At 35.2% G+C, this 22,377-nt stretch overlaps 2 protein-coding genes across 5 annotated transcripts in view; one reads left to right on the forward strand and one right to left on the reverse strand.

Annotated features, from left to right (window-relative positions):
* Positions 1–5,614, forward strand: part of LOC124406446 (choline O-acetyltransferase) — a 56,231-nt gene extending 50,617 nt beyond the window's left edge. Inside the window, exons 7-12 of one of the 2 annotated variants that reach the window (XM_046881855.1) lie at positions 867–1,105; positions 1,662–1,873; positions 1,958–2,080; positions 2,156–2,339; positions 3,466–3,666; positions 5,289–5,614. In XM_046881855.1, the coding sequence (XP_046737811.1) occupies positions 867–1,105; positions 1,662–1,873; positions 1,958–2,080; positions 2,156–2,339; positions 3,466–3,666; positions 5,289–5,495 (1,166 nt within the window). In that variant the 3' untranslated portion in view covers positions 5,496–5,614. Of the gene's footprint in view, positions 1–866; positions 1,106–1,661; positions 1,874–1,957; positions 2,081–2,155; positions 2,361–3,465; positions 3,667–5,288 lie in introns of both variants that reach the window. The other variant, XM_046881854.1, reaches the window with a different exon arrangement.
* Positions 5,615–12,315: 6,701 nt separating this feature from the next.
* Positions 12,316–22,003, reverse strand: LOC124407494 (mitogen-activated protein kinase kinase kinase 4). 3 transcript variants are annotated; one of them, XM_046883678.1, is made up of 18 exons: positions 21,868–22,003; positions 19,939–20,077; positions 19,491–19,767; positions 19,143–19,331; positions 18,086–18,282; positions 17,585–17,998; positions 17,028–17,270; positions 16,734–16,958; positions 16,249–16,665; positions 15,595–15,702; positions 15,197–15,353; positions 14,603–15,056; positions 14,047–14,415; positions 13,749–13,936; positions 13,455–13,623; positions 13,215–13,337; positions 12,966–13,117; positions 12,316–12,722 (listed from the first exon to the last, which is right to left on the reverse strand). In XM_046883678.1, exons 2-18 carry the CDS (start codon positions 20,010–20,012, stop codon positions 12,567–12,569), a joined length of 3,912 nt encoding a protein of 1,303 aa, XP_046739634.1. In that variant the 5' UTR covers positions 20,013–20,077; positions 21,868–22,003; the 3' UTR covers positions 12,316–12,566. The 3 variants fall into 3 exon arrangements, with proteins under 3 accessions (XP_046739634.1, XP_046739633.1, XP_046739632.1); XM_046883677.1 differs by having other exon boundaries at positions 19,943–20,077; positions 21,868–21,997; XM_046883676.1 differs by lacking the exon at positions 21,868–22,003 and adding an exon at positions 21,460–21,721 and having other exon boundaries at positions 19,943–20,077.
* Positions 22,004–22,377: the final 374 nt, after the last annotated feature.

Genomic DNA, 22,377 nt, shown 5'->3' on the forward strand with positions numbered 1-22,377 from the left:
ATGTTTTTTCTTCTTTTCTGTACATTGAATAACTTGCGATTTGGTAGATTTTATCGTTGCGAGGCTGTTCACCCGGTACGTGGCTTCTGCAACCCCCGCTTGCATCGTGTCTCATAATTATCTTTCCGTCCTCTTTCCTACCGATATTCGTAATAACTTTCATTAACTCCCTCACCCATAACCCGACCTAACCCAAGCTACCCTAACGAAATCCTAGACCATTGGTTAAATCGAATCACTAATGCAATAACAAGTTAGCGTTGACGACCCTTTTCGAATACATGTGCGGGAATTAGTATACCTATATGTGTGTACATATATATAATAATTTCTAATTTGATTTTGAAAAGTTTCAAAAATTATTATAATTTCTTTACGTAGTATATGGTTATATAAGTGTGATTAATATTACTTTTTACACGGCATTAGCTGTATTATACTTTCTCCAAACTCGGTAGATTGCAATTTTGAAGTCGAAATTTTTTTACCACGACTAATTTATCAGCTAATAATATCTACTAATTTATTTCTCAACCGAACGGTATTTGAATTTAATGATTTTCAAGTGGTTTCAATTTGTGAGACCTGCCTATAAATGTAATCGCAGAAAGATGTAAAACACATAGTTATTAGCTACCATAAAACGTTGCTTACCAAACGTCACGGAAATTGATAAAATTACGTATTTGCCACATCTTCACGTATTCTTTCTTTTTTTTCACCCGGTACTTAATTTTTCAACAAAATATCATCCGAATCGATCAAATCCAGGAATAACATAGCGAGCAAATCTGTTTCGGAATTGAGACAGACTGTTTTGTTTAACTTATATGATTAATTGAGTTCAAATTGAAATATTTTCGCAGACGATACAAACAGACATAATCTGGAGCTGCTGGAGCGCTGCTTGTGCATCATTTGTCTCGACGATGACGTGCTTCCCACCACGTTCAATGACTCAATTGGTAAAAAAAGAGAGGTCGGACACTGGATCGGTGACAGAGATGAAACGAACCTATTCCATCACGCATTGCATGGCGGAGGCTCAAGACACCTGGGGGCCAATCGTTGGTACGACAAAACGCTACAATTCTTCTTGGGGAAGGTGAGTAGATAGTTTTTTACCGCTTAACCTATCAGGCAAGTATATATATAATGGTTACCTTGACACGAATGACGCGTATATTTAAAAAAAAACTTGCCAAGCCCTTGCAATTTGGCCTGCAGACATGAGTAGACAAAGAGAAGCCCTCGGGCTTAACTGTACCATGCATGCAGACACGAATACTGAGTTACCGCAGAACTTTTTGCTGTAATACATAAATAGCCGTCAGCAATTGTATTTTTCAATCATGGTGAAACCTGAAAATAATTAGGGACTGTATAGACTAATGAATTCCTCCAAATGTGAATCGCTCGATGTGTAATATACTCACGTAATCCAATCCGTACGGTTTTGTTGAAGTCCACTCGTCGCGATCTTCTGCAGATCGAGGCAACGCAAGTAGACCTAAAACAAAAAAAAATTTCAAAATAATTTCGAAATCTAATTAATTATTGAGTTATTTTCGATCTGAACGAATCAATGAACGCAAAACTGTGTGTACGCGTTACATGTCATCTAAACTATAATAGCGATCTTCCCAATTTGACATTGTCAGGATGGAGCGTGGGGAGTGAATTACGAACACTCGGCAGCTGAGGCACCGGCTGTATTTGGAATAATCGAAAACATCGAGAGCCAGATAGCCGCGATGCCGCCGTCAGATGAAAACACGATTCCCAGTCATCTTCCGGCTCCGGAGAAGCTAGAATGGCGGCTGTCCGAGCAAAGTTTGAACGACATTAGAGATGCGATGACTTCGTTCGACGCGTAAGTCCGAATTCTTGAAAATAGTTATCCTGAATTTACCTGCCCGTGTGTAATCACATGGTCTCTTTGATTTGCTTCTAACAGAATGGTCGAAGACCTTGACCTCTGCGTCTTTCACTTTACCGAGTACAACAAGGACTTCATAAAGTCTTGCAAAGTCAGTCCGGACGTCTATATCCAGCTAGTTTTGCAACTTACTTACTTCAGGTATGTAAACACCGAGTCCTGTGACTGAACAGACCAATATTTCAATAGCAATTATGCAATTGGACCAATTTTTAGACTGCATGGTTCTTCGGTGGCTACTTACGAGAGCGCTGGGCTTCGCCGATTTGCCTTGGGGAGGGTCGATTGCATCCGATCGGCCAGTGTCGAAGCACTAGCTTGGGCCAAAGCCATGTGTCAAGGTGATCCTGGCGACCAGCCGCCATTATCCGCCATGCAGCAAGAGGAAGGCGCCAAAAGAGTACAGTTCACCATTTACAGTGTAACTATTGGTTCATGCGAGGCAGTGACAAAAACGGCAACGATAGCTTACCGCATGATGAAAATCACTTTTTTCCCAACTTCAGCTTCGTTTTTTGGTCCACTTTTGGGCGAATAACTAACTTAAATCAATTGTATTTTTGTTCATCGTTATTGCGTGAATATTTTCACATCTTCGGTGTCACTCATACAATCATTAACCAAGAATCTTATGGTTGAGTTAACGTCACCGTTAATGTTTCTGGCTCCCTAACCCCCCTCCAAGTATCCATATAAATATAATCGTGATCGTATAAGAATAGAAAATTCCTTGCGTATTTATTTATGCCGGTGTGTTTAGCGGATATTGATTGCACATGGAGTCAAAAAAGAAGACAAAGATTTTTCGGAAAAGAATACGTCGTTTGTTTGAAGCGTCTGATTGATTAATGAAGTATAAGGTGTAAAATAAAAATTCATCCGAGGAGGTCGACGAAATGGTTGGAAAAGGTTCACGGTTGAGAAATGGTCCTCGTCTTGAGATTTGAAGAATCTTTAAACGAAGTAGGCAAGATCCTGCAGTCTGAAAAGACCAACCAATTACTCTGTGGTATTATGACAGAAATGTTTACAGAATGCTTGACGATGTATCTTTTCCTAGCCGTTGGTAAATACTGGGGTGAACAAGGTGGACGGGTATACGAGGGGAGACGGAAGACGATGGTTTCCCATTTATTTTCTTGTTTTCTTATTTTCTGCCTTAACCGCCCTGCGCCCATCCCTTAAGGATCTGTTGTTTCTTGATTACCATTCTGTTGTTTCAGCACACTACTTTTCTGCCTATCTATGTCCTTCAAAAACAAGGCACCATGGCTCGTTAATACTCCGTCTATATATTTTTCCGCCTTCATTCTACCCCGAGCTTAACAATAACAATCAAGAATCCGGTTACACCGCTCCTCGATAGCGTTTGGTTCAATGATTCATCGCAATTAATGATGCAAAACACGCAGTAATTCGTAAAATTTTCGCTTAACGATAAGACTCAAAATGCATCGTCTGATGCTTTTGATCGAGATATAGGTACAATCGATCGGAATTAATTGGCTGATTTTAATTAATTTTAGGACCAAAAAATACGACAGCTGTTCGAACTCGCTGTGAAACGCCAGACCAAAGAAATGAACGATAATGTTTCCGGTCAGGGAATTGACAACCATCTTCTGGGGCTCCGAGAGTCAGCAAAAGAAGCCGGTGATCCGATTCCGGAGTTGTTTACAGACGAGGCTTACCGAAGAATCAACCGTTTTGCACTGTCCACGTCACAAGTGAGTGTTCGACGCCATAAATCATAAACACTTTGAGTAAATTTTAGAACTTGCAGACACTGTCATACATTCTCACGCTCCTTGGCTTCGCAATCACACTTAATGGCTTCAAAAGTCTTCCTCGTATCTCTCCCATCATGTGTATTTGATAGAAATTGCCTGAATAATAATTGTATGAAATAATGATGAATTTGCATCTATCCCAAAACAGAAGGCTGTTGATTATATTGGCAAAATTTGAGATGTCTTGTTCGGAGTTTATGACTAATGTGCGGGTCGATTTTGGAAAATCTGATTCTAAATATACATTCTTCTACACATTGTTAAACAAATATCGTATTTTTACTTTCTTGAATGTCAAAAGGAATTCACTAAAAAATTTGAGATAGTTGAGAAGCGTTGACTCAAAATTTTATATTTTCTGTTTGCATCAGAAATTAATCTCCGATGATTCTTGTTTTCGGAAAAATGAGCGACGGCTATGGCTTTGCTTCTTTTTACTTTTTGCCAAAAATAAATTTTTGTGATAATACCGGTCAACACGAATTTTCAGTCTGGATTCTAAATGTCACATTTTGATTTCTCCCACGTAACTAATGAGAGAAAAAATTGTCTTAATAGGTAAAGTTTGCCTTTGTAGAAGAAATATCTTTCTAGTTTTAAGAAAATTTACCTATTTTTTCAAACATTTATTGTAAATAACAATTAAACAAACTTTAGTTTCGCATTTAAATCAGTTTTATTCAAAAATAATATTATTAATAATAAACTACAAATGTAAAAAAATTGATAGACAAAGTACAAAAATTAATATTCTTCTTACTTCTTCTATGTTTGTTTAAACTTTCTCGTATCGAAACCTAAACGTAATCTCTCATAATGCTCTCATTGTACTGCACATGATAACCTCGTTCAAAGTCCATCACATCTCGGTGAAAACGTTTTCCTTGTTGTTCTGAATAGGCACCCATATTATAGCCGAAAACCAAAAACTTGAGTACTTATTTATGAACGTAAATAGACAAACGCAAACTTCATAATTAAGTAATAAATGAAGATTTTGGTTACTATTCGATGATTAGAATCAAAATTTAGTTATTCAAATATAAACTCAAAATAAACTCTCTGATATTTTGGCACATATATACACATATATGTAACTATTTTACACACTCAATTATCAAAGTCAGCGAGAAGGTAATCAAGCCCGAGACAATCGCGCCGTGCTAAGTATCAGCTTGCCGTCAAACTGCACCCTCAATCCATTTCAATTTGGCAACAAAGGCAATTGCTTCAGTTTCCCGGTGCGTTAGAGAACCGGATGCAATTGTTCCGGGGGTTCCACCGCTCGGGTTCCCGGGGAATTCCGGTGAGTTCCCGAGGGGAAGAGCGGAAGTCATTTCACCCGGCAGAGATGAAAGCCAGACGAAATTCAAGAGCCAGTGAATGATTACGCGCGTAAAATGAAACCTAATTGTATAAAATATAAACGAGATCTCTCTAGCATATATTTTTCCAAATTTCGTAATTCGTATATGGCGGAAAACTCGCGCTTCGAACATCGCAACAATCTTTTGCGAACAGACTTTCTTACGACTCAACGCCCTCTTGTTTGCTTTCAGATAACCACGCTGGATGACGTAATGGCCGGATATGGACCGGTAGTTCCAGAGGGATACGGCTGCGCCTACAACTTCCGGAAAAATGGCGTATTATTTTATATCTCCGCTTTTCACAGCGACGGCAGTACAAGCACCTCTCGATTCGCCAAGGCTCTTGAATCTAGCCTGCGAGCAACAGCCGCCATGTTGCAGGATTCCCCCAAGTAACTGGAGGTACTTCAATAATTTTCACGAGCAAAAAAATTCATGCAACGATTTCCAGGCTCATTCATCTCACGGAGTATGTTACGCGGTTGCGGATCGGTTGGAAATAATTACCGAACCTGAAGAACTATCTGTATACAAGAAAACACGGATAATTTGAATTCAAGTTTTAGCTTTATTTTTTAGATTATGAAATTTCGAATACAAGAAGGAGTACGAATACAGATATGTATAATCAGGGTGACCACAAATTTTTGGGAAAAAAATTACATGACATTTCTAGTTTTTCTAGGACATAATACTTCGTTTTCCTTGACATTTTCCAAGTTCTAGTAAGTTACTAAAACCTAAATCGTTGAGCTTACTAGTTCAATATTTGGTTAAAATTCAATTCGAATTGAGGAAAAATATGACGTACAAAAAAATCACTTTGTGAAAATTTGTTTTCTCGATGAAGGAATGTAAACTTATTACCTCAAAACATCACTTCTAATTCCCATGATAGAAAAGTGGTAAATTTTGAGTTTTTTTCATGACCAAATTAAAAATCCTTTGACAATTCCAAGTTTTTCATGATCCCTTTTAAATTCCCAGACATTTCCAGGTTTTCCAGATTTTTCACATGTGTGGCCACCCTGATAATGCAGCTATGAAATTGGACCTCGTATTCGTGGCAATTTCATCAATAAAAGTCGATGAAGCCCAATTTTCTTGGTTGGCTGAGTTTTTTCATTTTAGTTCAATATTAACGCGCGTCGTCATTCCTCGACGTAAGTACGAGTATCTCCTTATCCTTGGATTAAAAGGTGCGTGCAAAATTAATGTATAACGGAACGTCAATTAATGTAATTTATAGCCAATCAACGATATTCTATTTATATTCACGCGTCGAGTTGTAGGGAACAAAAAGTAAATGTTGCACGGTCTACGTCCATGGTTGACTGATCGCATAATTGTGTGAGGAACGCGGTTACATCTGATCAGCTGATCTGCCGTATCAAGTCGATCGTTAATTAACAGAAGTTCCTTCCACGATCATTGGCGAAAGCAGAGTATATTTGGTAAAATTTCGAGGGTAGGTATATGACAATACGTATATCTACCGAACTAAAAAGTGGTGTGTATATATACAAAGAATGGATAAACAAAAAACAGAACAACAAGAACAAGCTTATTGTTAGACCAATATTATTGTAACCTGACACATATCAATGAAAGTATTTAATCCTAATAGAACTGAATAAGTATTAACGCAACTATAATATATTATTTATTTATTTCTTACGTAAAGATTGTTGTTGGAACAAATGTTTATAATTATATAGAAATAATAGTAAATATACAGATATAATATATATATATTATATATATATATGTATATAATATCTATTATATGGGACATTCCAAGTGAATCAACCCAGAATCTATGGAAAAAATTGAGAATTTAAAAAATGGCGTTTTTTGGTTATTCTTTTTTTACACAAAAATGTCGTCGCGCCACATGAAGGAGTAGCGGGAAAATTCTTTTAAAAAATTCAGCAAGGGTCAGATGACATGAGGCAAATGACTCCTCGATTTCACTTGGAATGCCCCATATATATGTATATATATATATATATATATATATAATATATACATACATTACATTATGGGCGATGCAACTTAATATAGTAGTCGCAGCGTGTAGCAGGCAATATAGATTGATTGTTATTTTAGCTGTTATCTAGTCTTTCAAAAAAACTTTCGAGCTCTCGAAATTCAACGATCTATTGCAACTTCCGAGAAAAAAGATACGTCATTCCATCGAAACGAACAATGATATTCCATGTAGACATAATAAAATTACCTAGAATCGAAATGTCACAACAGGTATGGAAAAAAAAAAAAAATACAAATCAAGAAAGAAATTTCGTTCACATGCTAATGGTTTGGTCGTAATTTCAAGAGCTCCAAAAGATCTTCTCTATCGCAGCAGCGTTAAGTGTAGCCAATTAACTTGATTGGCGCCCGCACAGTAAACTCTTGTCCAATTCTTAGGTAGGTTGGCAGATCGAATCTTATCCGAGATCGCGATCTCCGACGGTAGCACTATTCTCTGTCTATCACACTGTATAAGCGTAAACGTATGTCGAGTATCACTGTCCTTATAAAATTATACGAATTTTTACTCACTACTCAAGCCTGTATATCAACTGCAATTAAGACGAATCGGTTCGATTATAAAAAGTTATTATTTAGCCGGAAAATTCGTGTCTCGTATACGTATATAGGTGCTGCGGAATTTTTCAATTAGAATAGGTTGCATAATATTGGAAATTATATTATACAGGCTTGTTTTAAACTGTGGACGAATTACGTCGTATTTAGAAACTTTGTACAATGTTTACCTATTAATTATGTTATCGATTGTATAATATTTATTTAAGCATATATAGTTTATATGGTTATAGTATAGTTTAATTATACATTATATTACATATATTGTTAATTTGTTATGTAGGTGAAAAAAAAAAACATTCTTTTAATGCAGATTTAAAATTTTGCAAATTGTATTATTTATCTTCAATTCGATACTTACATTGTACATTTTAATTGCTTTCAGCTTGAGGGTTAAAATTACAGTTTTTATCTATTTTAATGTATTATATATATTCAAAGTCTCGATTTGTTTGAAAGAATTAATCGTATACAGGGGATTTAGTGAGCGATTAAATAATACGAATCTACCCTCAGCTACCAAAGATGTAAGTAATATACGTTATCTATGTATCTGTTAAGATTTGCGACAGACAGAAGCGAGATAATTTAAATAGTTTTTATTAGATTGTGATTCTATCAAGATTGCTGTGAAATTTTGTTGAATACCGTTATCGCACAGCAAAACTGCGCGTTATAACGTAAAATGATATAGTTATGTTTGAATTTATTCTTAAATATTAATTTATTCGACTGTTATATTTATTAGATATATCTATCTAGGAAAAAAAATATATATACGACAAATGTTCCTCAGAAAATCTAACTATTAACGATTTGCTTGTATATCATGGCTATATAATAGTTGTGCATATGAATTATAATATAATATACACTATTACACGGTGTATGCGGTATTATATTAGTAGGATAATAATGCAAAAGCTCTTAAAGTCTCAGACGAAGAGTGTAAAAACGTGTAATTAAATTACATTGTGTAGATCGTAATGAAGGCTAGAAATCATATGTATTGTCGTGACGGTTAAATAATCGATGTTCAAATATTACCCAGCTTTTTACACACGTACATAATTTATGAGCAGTCTATACAAGCCATTCATCTTTGTGAATTCTAAATTTCACCTGGCTGCAGTAATTTGTTGCTTCTAGTCACGGTGAAAAATGCTATAAATCCGAATCAAGATCGTGAAAATGAAAAGCATTCATTCTATCGTTAATAATTGAACCCCATTTTCTAAACACCTACTTCTCACAACCAGACTGCAGCTTGGCGGTTATGAATTAACACATTGCGTTATGAATTCAATACACATTTCCGATTGTTGAATAAATATATATTACAAACTCTCCACAGCGCTATGTGTTTGAAACACCGATTTAGCTATACTGTCGTTGTCGTACGAGATATGTATAAGTCTAGTGTGTCTCTTACAAATTCTGTTACGTTTTGAGTATCAATTCACGTGACCCAACTCAAAATGAATCATATGCCTAAGCGATAAGGTCTAATATGTGCGATCATGCACTAGTTTCACCCTGCATGGCCGCACTGATTTGACATTTATTATTAGTGAGAAATATTTGTACGGAACCTGTATTTGATCACCCGGTTAAAAAACACACCACACTTTAAAAAAATTTTACAATGATAACTAATTTTATCAATTTGATGAAGAAAATTATCTCAAGATCATTATGATGTTTGGAAAGTTTTTTTTTTTATCAAGCTCGGTGTTTTTTTTTTTTTTTTTATATATATATACAGAAATTCACAAAATTTGGAACAAAGTATTCGCTCAAATTTTATAACGCAATAATAAAATTAGTCATCTGCCGCTGATTTACGTTCTTCTGCGACGTATCTGAAGTCTTGAAACTCATTGCGTATTTCCTACAGATACGTGGAATATAGTTTTTTTTTTAACTGGGATTCTGTTGGATCAGGTGAATTGAAAAGCTGCAGCGCTACATTGCAATCGTAACTGAAATTCCGTAACGTATTACGAAAATGGTCTATATCCAATCCATATACCTAGATATCTATAATAGCTAAGATCATGAGGCCAGATAAAACGATAGACAAAGTACATGAGAATAATCTTTAAAATAAATACCAAATACATATCGCTAATTGTTATTGTAATCGCTTCGATGCGGCCAGGAATATCACATACATATCAGGCAAAAAGCCATTTTGTATCAGTGAAAAATTCTAATGCCTAGATTATACCAATTATCAATTAGAGTATACACTAGTCTATTATTGTGATGAAAGGAAGTGTGAAATTAATATTCAAGTGAATTGAAAATAAGAACTTTGAACTACACTTCAAGTGTGGCATTTGTTGCATGTGGAAAATCCGCAACTCACTGGAATGCAGTACATGCTTGACCCTTTATTAAGACTTCTGCATCTGCACGTTTTTTAAACTTTTACTCAGCGGTAACGTGCGAACTATAGCTCCGAGACAAAAATGTCCAAGTAATTTTTTTCCACGTTATTAGATTCTAGAGATACGTATTTTTCCAAAAAAAAAAACTTTTTTCTCAATTTAACGGGTTTTATTGCAATTTTAACACTTTGGGTCGCAGTACACCTTAAACTATAACCCTAGGAGAAATGTTTCAATGAGCATTTTTGTTCCTCTTGCAATTCTCTAAATGCGCATTATTATTATTATTTACTATTATTATTATTATTCTTTAACCGTACTCAAAGGCTTTTTAAATTACATTTTTTTACCAACTTTATAGAAATATTTTTCTTTTTCTTTTCATTCTATTCGATCCCAAATTCGAATTTTTCCAGTAAAGTCGTGACAAATCAGTAAACGAAAAACGAAAACGTACGTTATTCTCTTGCGGCGGGGGATTTACGTTCGCGTGGGGTGTTTTATCACCCCACTTTACCGTTCTAGGATTAAGGGTCATAGTAAATACAGGGTTCCCCATTTAATTATTTTTATTTTATGTTTTTTGCTTTTACAGTTTTTCTAAATGGCAAACTTTTCATTTACACACGGGAGTATCAATATTTTCGTTATAATTGGAGCTATGCAAAATATTTTCAGATCACACTCAAACGTAATATTAAATGATCATTGCCCTATTGTACGAAAAATATTGCGTTGAACAGAATTTGTGAAATTGGAAAAAGAGATTTGCAAGATTTGTCATTCTTTTGTGCGAACCCAATGCAACCTCACCTTGTGATGAGTATCTGTACTGTATTCTCACTGAAATGTAACTCACACGTAACCACTTCCTGTTTGTACAGAAAGTATACAAATCATACCTCTAAGAAGTAAACTATATGATATCTACATATACATGAATGTATGCCTATAAATGTGAATAAAGTCTGTTGCAATATTTAATGCGAGTAGAGATAAATAATTGTTTACATCACGGAGAAAAGGTGGAAAAGTTAGAGAAAGGAGGAATTGAAAACGACGCTTGATGAAAATTGTTTTTATATTCAACAAGAATATTATTTAAAATATAAGTTTTTACGTATTTACTGTAACATGTACATTGCCTAAAACGGGAATAACTATAATGTAAGTACAATCATGTCCAATTTTTAGCTGTCCATTGTTTAGTGTTATCTGAACTTAGAATAACAGGAACGTAAGTTGGCTACGTAAAACAGTCTGAACGGATTAAATCGTTGACCGCTGATATTATCTAACTCGTATTGCACATTCTAATCATTCAAGATCATCAAATTTAGCAGCTATCCATTCCATATGTTGTAACATTATTTATCAATCAATTTTATAAGCTGCTTCACTTCATTTTACGAAGTAATTAATCACAAATCTCGAAATTAAAAAAACTTGTTTTATGGCTAAAATATGCGGAAGATTTTTCAAAACTAATATTCGAAGAACAACATGTATGATGAGTGAATGATATTTTTTCCACAAAGTAATTTCTGATAAATGAAATGTGAATCATAAATACACACGATGATTTACAATAAAATGAAAATCCATAGATTCGAATTCTAAAATAAGTGACACAAATAAACAACAGTAATGTAGAACTGAATGTGTTATTCAAATAATAAGACGCGTTCAATTCTTGCTCTTTTGGAATTTGTTCTTTTGTTAATTTGATCAGACAGAACTTCTTCTTATTGCATATTTGTTTTCGAAGCTTGTAATTTTGTTGAAATTATATTATATTATACTACATAATGTGATGATATAACATATCAACTTCCTGCCGTTATTGCTTTCTATTTACCTAAATATTCTATAATTAATACTCTACACACCAAGTCCTCAAACGATAGCAACATCATTTCAAATGAAACTATTATGCCAATTTCTATTATCTATCAGGCGCTTTGAAACAACATCTAAACCTTGAGTTTCGTTCAACAAATTATAAGTGTATGTCGAACATAATTTAAATAATCTTATTCATTACCCAGCGAATGACAGTAGTAAACCAAGTTCCCTGTCATAGCACCTTAGCCAAACAGTTTGCTAAAAAATGCCTGAGCGCATTATACATATATATATATATATATATATATATATATATATATATGTGACAATTTCATTCTTTGTACTTTCACAACGAAATCATAATGATATTGGACAGTTAAAAAATATATAATCAGTAGTGTATATGTAACACATACGAACATAAAGATACATCATAAGTACAAGATTGTATGCTAAGTAGAACCCTTCCTCGCTAATAGATCATTTGATGGATCGTCAATAAGATGACTGATAGTGAGTTCTAATGAAGTGATTCAAAATACTTAGCACTGGTAAAATAATAGAAACACTAACGAAGCCTATCGTGGCAAACACTTTAGTCAGTGGATTCTTTCTGTATTCACCTATCGTCGTCGCTTAAACGAGCAAACGTATCTGTGAGCAATTCAGCTGCGGTTGGCCGCTGCTTTGAGTCATGCTGTAAGCATTTAGCGATAAACTCATGACCTTCCACTGACAGATGTTTAGGCGGTGTTGGACTTTCGCCCATCCCAACCTGAAAAAAAAGAAAGGGTTTTTATGGTGGTTAAAGTCTTCATGTAAATTTATCACGAACCTTGCACTAATCAAAAATTTTTCCAAAAACAGACTTATGGTGTAAAAGTATTTGTTAGGATAGTTTATATGGATGTTCAATTTTTTAGTAAAAATGAGGTGTCAAGTGAAACCAACAAACTGATTATGAGAGTCTTTGGAAAACGGTTTATCTTGTTTGAAATGACTGAATGACGTGACTTACTTTGAACATAATTTGGTAATTTGAGTCATATTCTGCCCAAGGCCTTTTCCCACTGGACATTTCTACTACACAGCAGCCAACCGACCAGATATCAGCAGCTCGTCCATGTCCTTCAGATTCAGTTTTCATGAACACTTCTGGAGCCATATAAGCTGAAAAAATGAAATAGTTAATTTCCGTGAGATGCAACAGGCGAGAAAATGATTTATTCTAAGCTGAAATTGTAGAAGCTTATTGACGAACAGGTACCTTGAGTTCCAACAAATCCCTGTAGTTCACCGGGCATTGTCGTGTGTGCCTTTATTTTGACTGCTGATCCGAAATCACCTAGTTTCAGGCAATTCTCTTCATCGGTCAAAAATATGTTTGCAGCTGTAATTGAGAAGCAACATTAAGGGGCGAGAGGTAAGACTTTAAGCCATTTCTGAAAGACGCAATGTTTTTTATAACGGAATTTCATACCAAGATTATTAGCATGCATGAACTCACTTTTGATATCTCTATGCACAACACCATGCGCATGTAGTACCGAAACAGCCAATAAGAGTTGATGGGTATATTTTCTGACCAGTGGTTCAGGCAGTCCATTTCCACTGCCAGCCACCAAGCTTTCAAGCGTGCCTTCGGCACAAAATTCCATAAAAATTAGCATTTCCTCCTGTTGGATTCACAAGATGATTGAAATTTAAAGTTGTGAAAAATTTGCGCTTAAAATATATGTTAAATATCCTTGATTAACAAACAAAAGTTACTCAGGTTACATAAGGCGGACTCGCAACGTACCCTATGAATTTCAATACCGTGGTAGCGGACCAAATGCTTATGCTGGATTCCTTCAAATATTTGTAATTCTTCGGCGACCCTTCTAATTGCCCTGCGATCGCCTGGTTGGAGCTGTATTTCTTTCATGGCAAGAAGCTCACCAGTTATATTATTTACAACAGTGTAAACTTTGCCAAATCGACCCTGACCTGAAAGAAAGTTTTTACTGCAAATACTTTGATAAAAATTTTCTAAATTTCAGATTTAGGTATCAAAATATCACTTAAAACGTTAATTTTAACAATTAGTTGTTACTCACCAATTTTTATACCACGCTGCCAGGTAAAGGTAACGCATCTCGATTTAACATGAACTCTATCAGCAGGCCGCCTCTCCGTCACGTGACCAATAACTTGTTTCTTTATCAAGTCCTCTTCCAGTTCTTGTTCCAATCTTTTTACAGCAAGAGCAACCCGCTGATGTCTGGCTAATAATTTCTGTTCCGGTACTATTAATGTTACATCTGATACTCCATCTGTCAAACTCAACGAAGTATTCTTTTGTGAAACTATTGCCGAGTCTGGAAATTCTAGATTCTCTCGATATTTTTGCGTGCTGCTGCTGTTTGGTGTTCTACTTTTCGGACGAGCTGGAGAAACTGTTCTTGAACGCGGCAGTTTCCTCAAATCTATATTCAATAATGTTTGAATCATATTGATAAAACTTTACGAACACCTCGATGACTTAAAAACATTTGTGCCACAAAAAAAAAATGTATTTTAATCTGTCTTGAACTACAAGGGACTGAAATAATACTCGAAAAATAAAACTGTCAAGGCATAGATTTAATTAACAGTAATCATGTCTAATCTTACTTTCGACATCAGAAGGCGAAGTGGGAGTAGCAGTTCCAATAACGTGTGAGATACAGCGGTCCATTAGAGTTTTCAGCTCCTCAAATTCTTGGTCCGTCAAATGTTTTGTGTTTAATGGTTCGCAGACTGTCATAAGAAAGTCCAATCCTTGATTGGCCCACCTCGGTCTCAGGCCACGACCTCGGTCGCAGCAAGACCTAACAAAGTCCATCCATAAAAGTGCAAAGCTAACCAAGCCGCGAGCTAGCACCGATCTTTCCTCGGGTAAGAATAGCTTGCAAAGTTCTTTATGGTATTCAAATCCCATCTTATAGGCTTGATGTAAGACTTCCCTGACTCTGGATCTCAAAGCCATACGTTCAGATTCTAATTTTGGTTTTTCCGCTTCATTTACTTCCATTTGGAAATGTTCAATTGTCGATGTTATTTGGTGTCTCAGGTCCATCACTGCGATCTATTTGGAAACAATTCTTTAATCGATGCTATAATGTCGTATGTGCCTGGCAATTTTTATTACTAATAATATTATATTCTGCCCCCTAGAATTACGTTCTTACTCAAAATACTAAATACTTCAAGAATATGTATACTTACTTTCAACTTATCGATCGACTCTGCAGTTTCAGGGCTATTTGAAAATTTTTGGATATCCCGCCTCAAGCATTTGATGAATGTAATATTTCTTATCACTCTGTCCTTAGCAATAACAAACATCCCCTGCACTTCTCTAGCTACAGTCATGATTTGGTTTCTGTACGAGTGAATGAAAAATTATTATAATATTTCTTGAGGCATTAAGATCTTCGTAAGGCTTAAAAAGAAACGTCTTTACTTTCTTATCTTTTTCCATTGATATATTCTTCCATAAAATTTGTGAGATTTGGATATCCAATCTTTAAATGTAATAAAGCGATCAAACGGTCTAAAGAAAATATACTTGTATTTTCTATAGTGTTATAAAATTACAATAGCCAAATGAGTTTTTTTCTTACTTCGACCAATTGTCTTCGTCGTCCTCTGCTGTAGCTTCTTCCCAAATTTCGGTTGGCCGACTGATTAAGAATTCTTTCGCTTGTTCTATCATGGTACATGCCATTTCACTAAAATGTAAATAACGATACATTGAATAGAGTGAAACTTTGAATATTTAGGTTGTTAACGAATTTTTTCTGGCCTACCCCCAAAATCAATTTCAAATAATTAAAAAGCAATTAACTAATGTTTTCAGATTTTTCTCTCAACTCTAATCCCTCCCGCCAATAGAGTGGATTTCCCCGTTTAAAATACACGTGTTTCAGACAAGTTATGCATAATGTGACCAAATACGACAAACAGTCATAATTAACGTACAAGAAAATTAATGAAAGATCAAACTTGAATACTTTTTTCAAGCCAGTCTGAAAATAAGAATTTCATGTTCTGGCCAGAATCTTAGTTATATAATAAGATGCAATTTTTATAACTAAAACTTTTTTATTTTGGTTGCTGAGTGATTAAATAACTGTTGAATGAAAGAGAAAAACGTTTATAGATCAGATTTGGATTATCGGTGGATATATTAATATAATATTTCATTGCAGTAATTTACTGAAACGAATATTTGCATGGCATTGATAAATGCTTTCAACTTAAAAAAGATAACATACCAAAATTTCACGCTGGCTATATTGACCCCATCAGAGATATTACCAGCAACAGATGTGATGAACGACCATTCTTCTTCAATAAAATTCTTTTGAAAACTTTCGTGCTGCACCATATCAACCCATTGTTGCAAGTAATTTAAGTACAGTTCAAATACCGCCTTTAAACTTTTGTCGAATTCTTGGATTTCGTCATAAAAAAGTATTTTGCAAGTATTTTTATCAGCAGCAACAGCAGCCAGAGAGTGCTCTTCGAATCTCTGTCGATGTACGCATGCGATTTTTAAACCTTCACGTAGTTCTCGCATCAATTGCCGAACGGATAGGGCACTAGGTTGCTCAGGCTTCTGTTCTAGTCTCATTCTCAGAAATTCATGTATCACATCCAGCGGTACACGAGAAAGAAATACAAATGCTGCCCTGAAATCCAAATCCCCATAATAAAAGACGTTTATGTGGTCACAGTATCAGTTCACGTGATTGGATACCTGTAAGATGGGAGATTCAGCTCTTTTGATTCGGGACTCCAAGCTCCATATCGTTTTAGTTCTGTATCACCTTCGTATTCTTCAGTAGCACTGCTATCCATATCTTTGACGTCATATTTTTCCAAAGTCAATCTGACTTTGCGCAAGACTGATGTATGTAGACGTTCTAAGAACTGGAGACTTTTTCGAAGGCCTCGAATTTTTAATACATCTTCAATATACTTTCTGAAACAGACGTGATTTTTTGTGTTACATACAAAGGTTTCTTGACATTTGTTCGTCTCTTTCACCTACCTGTAAGCATGTCGGTCTAATTCCATTAGATAGGAGTCGAAATGGTTTTTGTCGTCATCTGTATGTGTAAAAGTTCCTGATTCAGGGGTGGACGGCCAAAAACGATGAAGTGATGACGTTTCTATAGATGACGTGCTGTTGTTACTGTCGCTGGGACTTGTACTCTCTTCCGTTTGCGATAAATTAAAGCGAACCAAAGTTTGACGTGCATCTACAGAGTCTATTGTATCTGATGACCTCGAACTGTAAACCACATATTAACGTCGAAACACTATATTTCTTCCCATCCCGTTTTTCCAATCTACAACAATCTACAAAGTAAAGAATTGTTGCACTCATAAACTAGGTTTTAAGAACTTTTTATCTGAGTCGATAAATTTCTATTATTGAACATGAGAAAATGTGATAATTCTTTACCCTGCGGAAACTTTTCAATTACATACAGCATTTGAGCAGCATCAAGTGAATTTCTTACGTACACATATAAGAATTCTAAACGAATTAAACCATGAGGTTCAACAAACTTTTCATCAACTGGCATAAACTAAATCAATTACCTTGTGCCTGAATCAACAGATTCTTCCTGTCTCTTTTTTGTATTTAAAAGAGTGAGAAGTTTGCCTAGGATCAACAATTTCAGTCTTTGATGCTTCATCATATTGTACCAGAGGCAAAGTGCCTTAACTCTACCCATAAATTCTTGACTTTTGTACATAGGATACTGAACAGCCAATGCATGGGATGACGGATAAAGAGCTTCAGCTGCTTCTAATCTTCCCAAAAGATTTTCTACTTGCTTTAACGCCTCGGCTTGAGCACGTGTGCAGGCACGACAATACATGGACAAGCAACCAGAGCACAAACTCATGTCAGAATTTGCAGTCAAAACAGGATTTACAGCATCTTTAATTCTGCTGTCACCTGAAATTATGGACGATGATCCAGTATCGGAATGACTAGTCGGATCAAATCTGTCAAGAATAAACCATCGTCATTTAAAGAACCAAAAATCTTACGTCCTAATACGAATTGTAGTTAGCAATTATTACTCCAATGACCTGTATTTCATAATTTCAGTCAATAATGATCCGACAGCTTCACGCTGCCTGCACAGGTATTCATCTTGTGCTGTTGGACTACGGTCTGCGTGATGAGCTTGCAATTCAAGCCATATCAAGTCTTTCAATTCATTTTGCCACAACGTCTCCTCGTGGCTCATTTGACGTCTACAATTTCGTTCTTTGTCGTTACTGCCCTATTTAGTAAAAATACTTGGATATTGAGTTGCGTTTATAATGTAAGGCAGTAAAACTATGAAATTTCCTGCGTTTATAAATAGTTAGAGTCCCAATAAAAAAGTATTACTGTTTGTTGGAAGAGAAAGTCAACACTCTCGATCTCGAGAATATGATTTATTGATTTCATCATAAAGTTACTGAGATATGAAAACCGTCGAATTTTAAGATCTCTAGCCTCGACTGTTACTGAGAAACACCTTGATCAGGTTCATTATTTATGCCAATTGGACTTTTGTCCTCAAAAATTGTTACAAAAATTTGAGATCTCAAATCAATTATACAAATTTATTCAAAATCCTATTTTCATCTCGCTCTGTAAATTTCACAATGTACCTCAAATTATCTACTTTTTGAAACAATAAAATAAAAACTATTTATTTTTGGAGCCTTTGCATATACATGACTCAAAATGAAAAAGTGTTTTTTGTGCACTTCCTGAGGATCTAGCTCAAAATGGATTTCATATTCAGAAGGATCAGTTTTTTTGCATGAAAAACGCATTAGGTCATATTTTTTTTACGATGAGAGGAAATGCTGAGAATTCGAAGATAAAAGTACAATTCGAAAAAGTGATAAAATTAATCAACGTTTTTTGTTTTCACCAATAACGGTGAGGGTTGGAGACGTGAAAATTGGAGGATTTTTACATCTCGGTGTGTAGTAAAAAATATCTCAATTTCAGCCAAATAAAAAATTTGACTTTAAAAAGCGGGTCGAAGGTTTGCGGATCAGTCCATACATATCCTTCGCATATACTTAGAATGAAACAAGATTTTACTGATGACTTATAATTGAAAACGAAGTGCAATCTACTTACCAGTTTGATTAAAAACGAGAAGGTATCGTGAAAAATTTCTCTTTCTTTCAAACTCAGAGATTTTGGAGTCCTAGCAGATATTGCATCTCTTTCTTTAAGAGTTAATTCAAGCGTCTCAGTTTCACTCTTTGTTCCCTCAACATCCACTGGTTTTGAACGCAAACTACGAAATCGGTTCCTAGTTTCAATCTATAAATAAAAAGTTCTTGTACAAAAATTTACTAGCAGAAACAATAGCAAACACCGATGAATCGAATGATATAAAGATAGTGTGGTTTTATATGAATCTGTTTGAAATCTAACTAACAATGGATAAAATACGGTCATTAAACATTTTTAGTATCATACCCTAATAATAGGTGTTTTAACTAGTGGTTTCTCTGCTTTTTCGCCGTAACTTAAAGCAGCTGAGACATCCAATTTTAGATCTCTTTCTGAACCTCGTAACAGCTTCAAATTTCTTTTGTTTCTACGATTTCCCTCTTTGACTACTTCGCCCTCGGTTTCTTTATCCCTATCTTTGTCAGCTTTATCACACATTTCATTAAACAACATAGTGTCGAATGTGTTACGTCTACTTATTTGTTGTGGGATGTGGGGTGACTTTGAAGTAGACTTGAGCTCTCTACAACAGAAAAAAAGACATAATTGAGTATGGATGAGCAATTTAGTTAGAAAGTGGGATAAGAGGAGATCACCCAAAAAGAGTTGTTGGAAAAGATAAAACCAGCGTCACTACTTTACATGATAAAATAGTACTTAATATTTTAAGCTTACTTTATTACACATGTTATACTTACGATTGACTATCTTTCTGCTTCTTTTCCTTTTGCCGTCTGTTGAAGCGTGTTCTGGGAGGTGTTTGTCCATAAAGATCAGTCATGTCGTTAAGCGTGTTTTCAAATGTAGCATCCGGGCTGAGGTCCTTTTTTTTACTGCAGAAAAAGAATCTTTTTTTCATCATGTAGATCAATTTTTTAATAATTCTGGTTAAAATTTATTGCTTTCTGACTAAAAACAACAGATCAATTGATGCTGTTCGACAAGCAACACAATTCTGTTCCAACTTTCACATTGAATATAATACTGCTATTTCACAGATCTACCGCATGTGACTAATCAGTTATTAGTATTATGTAATAACAAGAAGAAAATTCTACACTTTGAAGTTAAAACACGTGTATTTCATCTTGAAAAATTTTTTATGGTCAGTTATTGGCTGCAGCGACATTCAATATTTCTGATAATAGTTCATTAGAAAAACTGAACACTCTGCCGATTGAGACAACATAGACTTAATAATGCATTCAACTGATATACATTGCCTTATCACTCATATATCAGAGCTCCGTGTGATATGAACGAGCCAAGATAACGCTAAAAGAGTAACGTAAATGATTCACTCCTGGTGTTTAGCGTGCGTTGCGATGCTATAAAATAAAAGACTGTAATAAATTTAGGAAATAGTCGTCAAGTTAGTTACGCAAATTGTGTCCGCCTCAATTCATTTAAAAAAAGATCAGGAATATAAATACAGTAAAAAAATCAATAATTACAGTCGTTATGCAGAAGGAAAGTAATGGCGTTATGTACACGCATTCCATAAATTGTGATGAGATTTGTAGAAAAAGTTGACATTTCATTTCATGTGAATTCTTTGAAAGTAATCACAAAATATTCGTTGAATTGTTTACGAGTGACTTAACTAACAGCTTTTTTACTGTACACAGTTTTTTGACATGCATTTAAGAGAGTGGTAGATAATTTTTTTAATCATGGGCATATGATCTTTTTGCCTTAAAATTTAAAGGTGCATTAAGAATGAAAAAACTAATCGTTTCATGAAGGTTATTTAAATTAAATATAATAAATATTCAATTCATACATATCCTACTGAATTAAAGGTTTAATGTAGCCAAAATTTTATCTCACACTATACAGTCAAGAGTTCTGAGATACAAATGAAACGTTAGAAAATAAAGATTTGGTACACCCAATTATATAACGTAAATTTTTTGTAACAATTACTCTATACGTAACACTTGACTGTTGAAACATTAACTAATGTTTTAATTAATATATAATGAAATAGATTACAAGAATTCTTTGCTACAACTTTGGCAAAATAAAATATTCAATTTCCCAGTCATGTGTCTAAAACTTGTTTCAATCTATAGGGTTAAAAGTCGTAAATTAAAACATTTAATACCGAATCAAGACAATCAATTTCTGTAATTTTAATCTTGAAAATTTAATGACAGAATATAGATATTCACATATCATCAGCGTGTAAAAAATAAAACGGCATTATCATTACCCGCCGACTTGCGCCTCTGTTAGACCAGAGTTCAGCTGTTTGTTTGAACTTGGCGTACTTTTCAAGAGACAATCGCACTTGCGAAGCGTACCGTGAAACACAAGCACACAAGTGAAGTACAGCAGTTTGAATATCTCGCGCAGTTTACCCGTTGAAAAATACTTCGAGAGGTGAATTAACTGCAGCGGTACAGTTAGGTTAGGCGACATTAGCCGGATACCCGAAGGTAGATGAGAAACTAGCGTGACGTACTTACTATAGGCGCAAGCAAGAGTTTGCTGATAGGTAAACAGAAAAATTCTCGACGTGTGAATTGCTACATTCTTCCAGTTCTATTTATAACGAAGGTCTAACGATCGCGTAATTATATTATTACTCGGCTATCCGAAGGAACGAAACTCAACCCACCTGTCGTCAGAATCATCCCCGTCGAAACTCTCGGCGCCTGTTATAGTACCATTGAAATACATTATTAATTCCTCTTCAAGTGACATCTTTTTCCCACGTCCAAAGCAGGCAAAACAAACCCGACCACCGTCTGAACTATAGATATGCCGAATGCCGACTGTCCGATTGCTGTTGTTCCCCACTTACTCCTCGGCGCGATGGAGTTTTAACCCGACTACGATACGTTCTCGCACGCGAAGCGAATACACATTACATTACACTGCGACACTGACATAAGTATCCTCTTCGGCAGTGAAAATTCCAACTTCGACGATTGGTGGCGGCAATTAACCGAGTCGCTTCTGCGAAGTCAAGATTCTGTTGATTCTCTTCTTGGATGAACGCATGGCGCACGGTGGATTTCTATATTTCCATTTAAAAAAGAGCTCGTCGGATATGAATTGCGTGGTTTTCCCCGCAGAGTAGTTTAATTTAACAAAGAATTTCACGATGTTTGTTGAAAGAAGAGTT

The sequence above is a fragment of the Diprion similis genome, chromosome 6, assembly GCF_021155765.1.
Source record: "Diprion similis isolate iyDipSimi1 chromosome 6, iyDipSimi1.1, whole genome shotgun sequence".
Classification (NCBI taxonomy): Eukaryota; Metazoa; Arthropoda; class Insecta; order Hymenoptera; family Diprionidae; genus Diprion; species Diprion similis.

Excerpts from the sequence above, each read along its gene's own strand:
- LOC124407494 (XM_046883676.1), bottom strand. The coding sequence starts at position 21,668 with ATGTCGCCTAACCTAACTGTACCGCTGCAGTTAATTCACCTCTCGAAG. Across the intron at positions 18,283-19,142 it reads TCTCGTTTTTAATCAAACTG|GGCAGTAACGACAAAGAACG; the intron begins GTAAGTAGATTG and ends TTTACTAAATAG. Across the intron at positions 15,703-16,248 it reads ATAGCCAGCGTGAAATTTTG|TGAAATGGCATGTACCATGA; the intron begins GTATGTTATCTT and ends TTTACATTTTAG.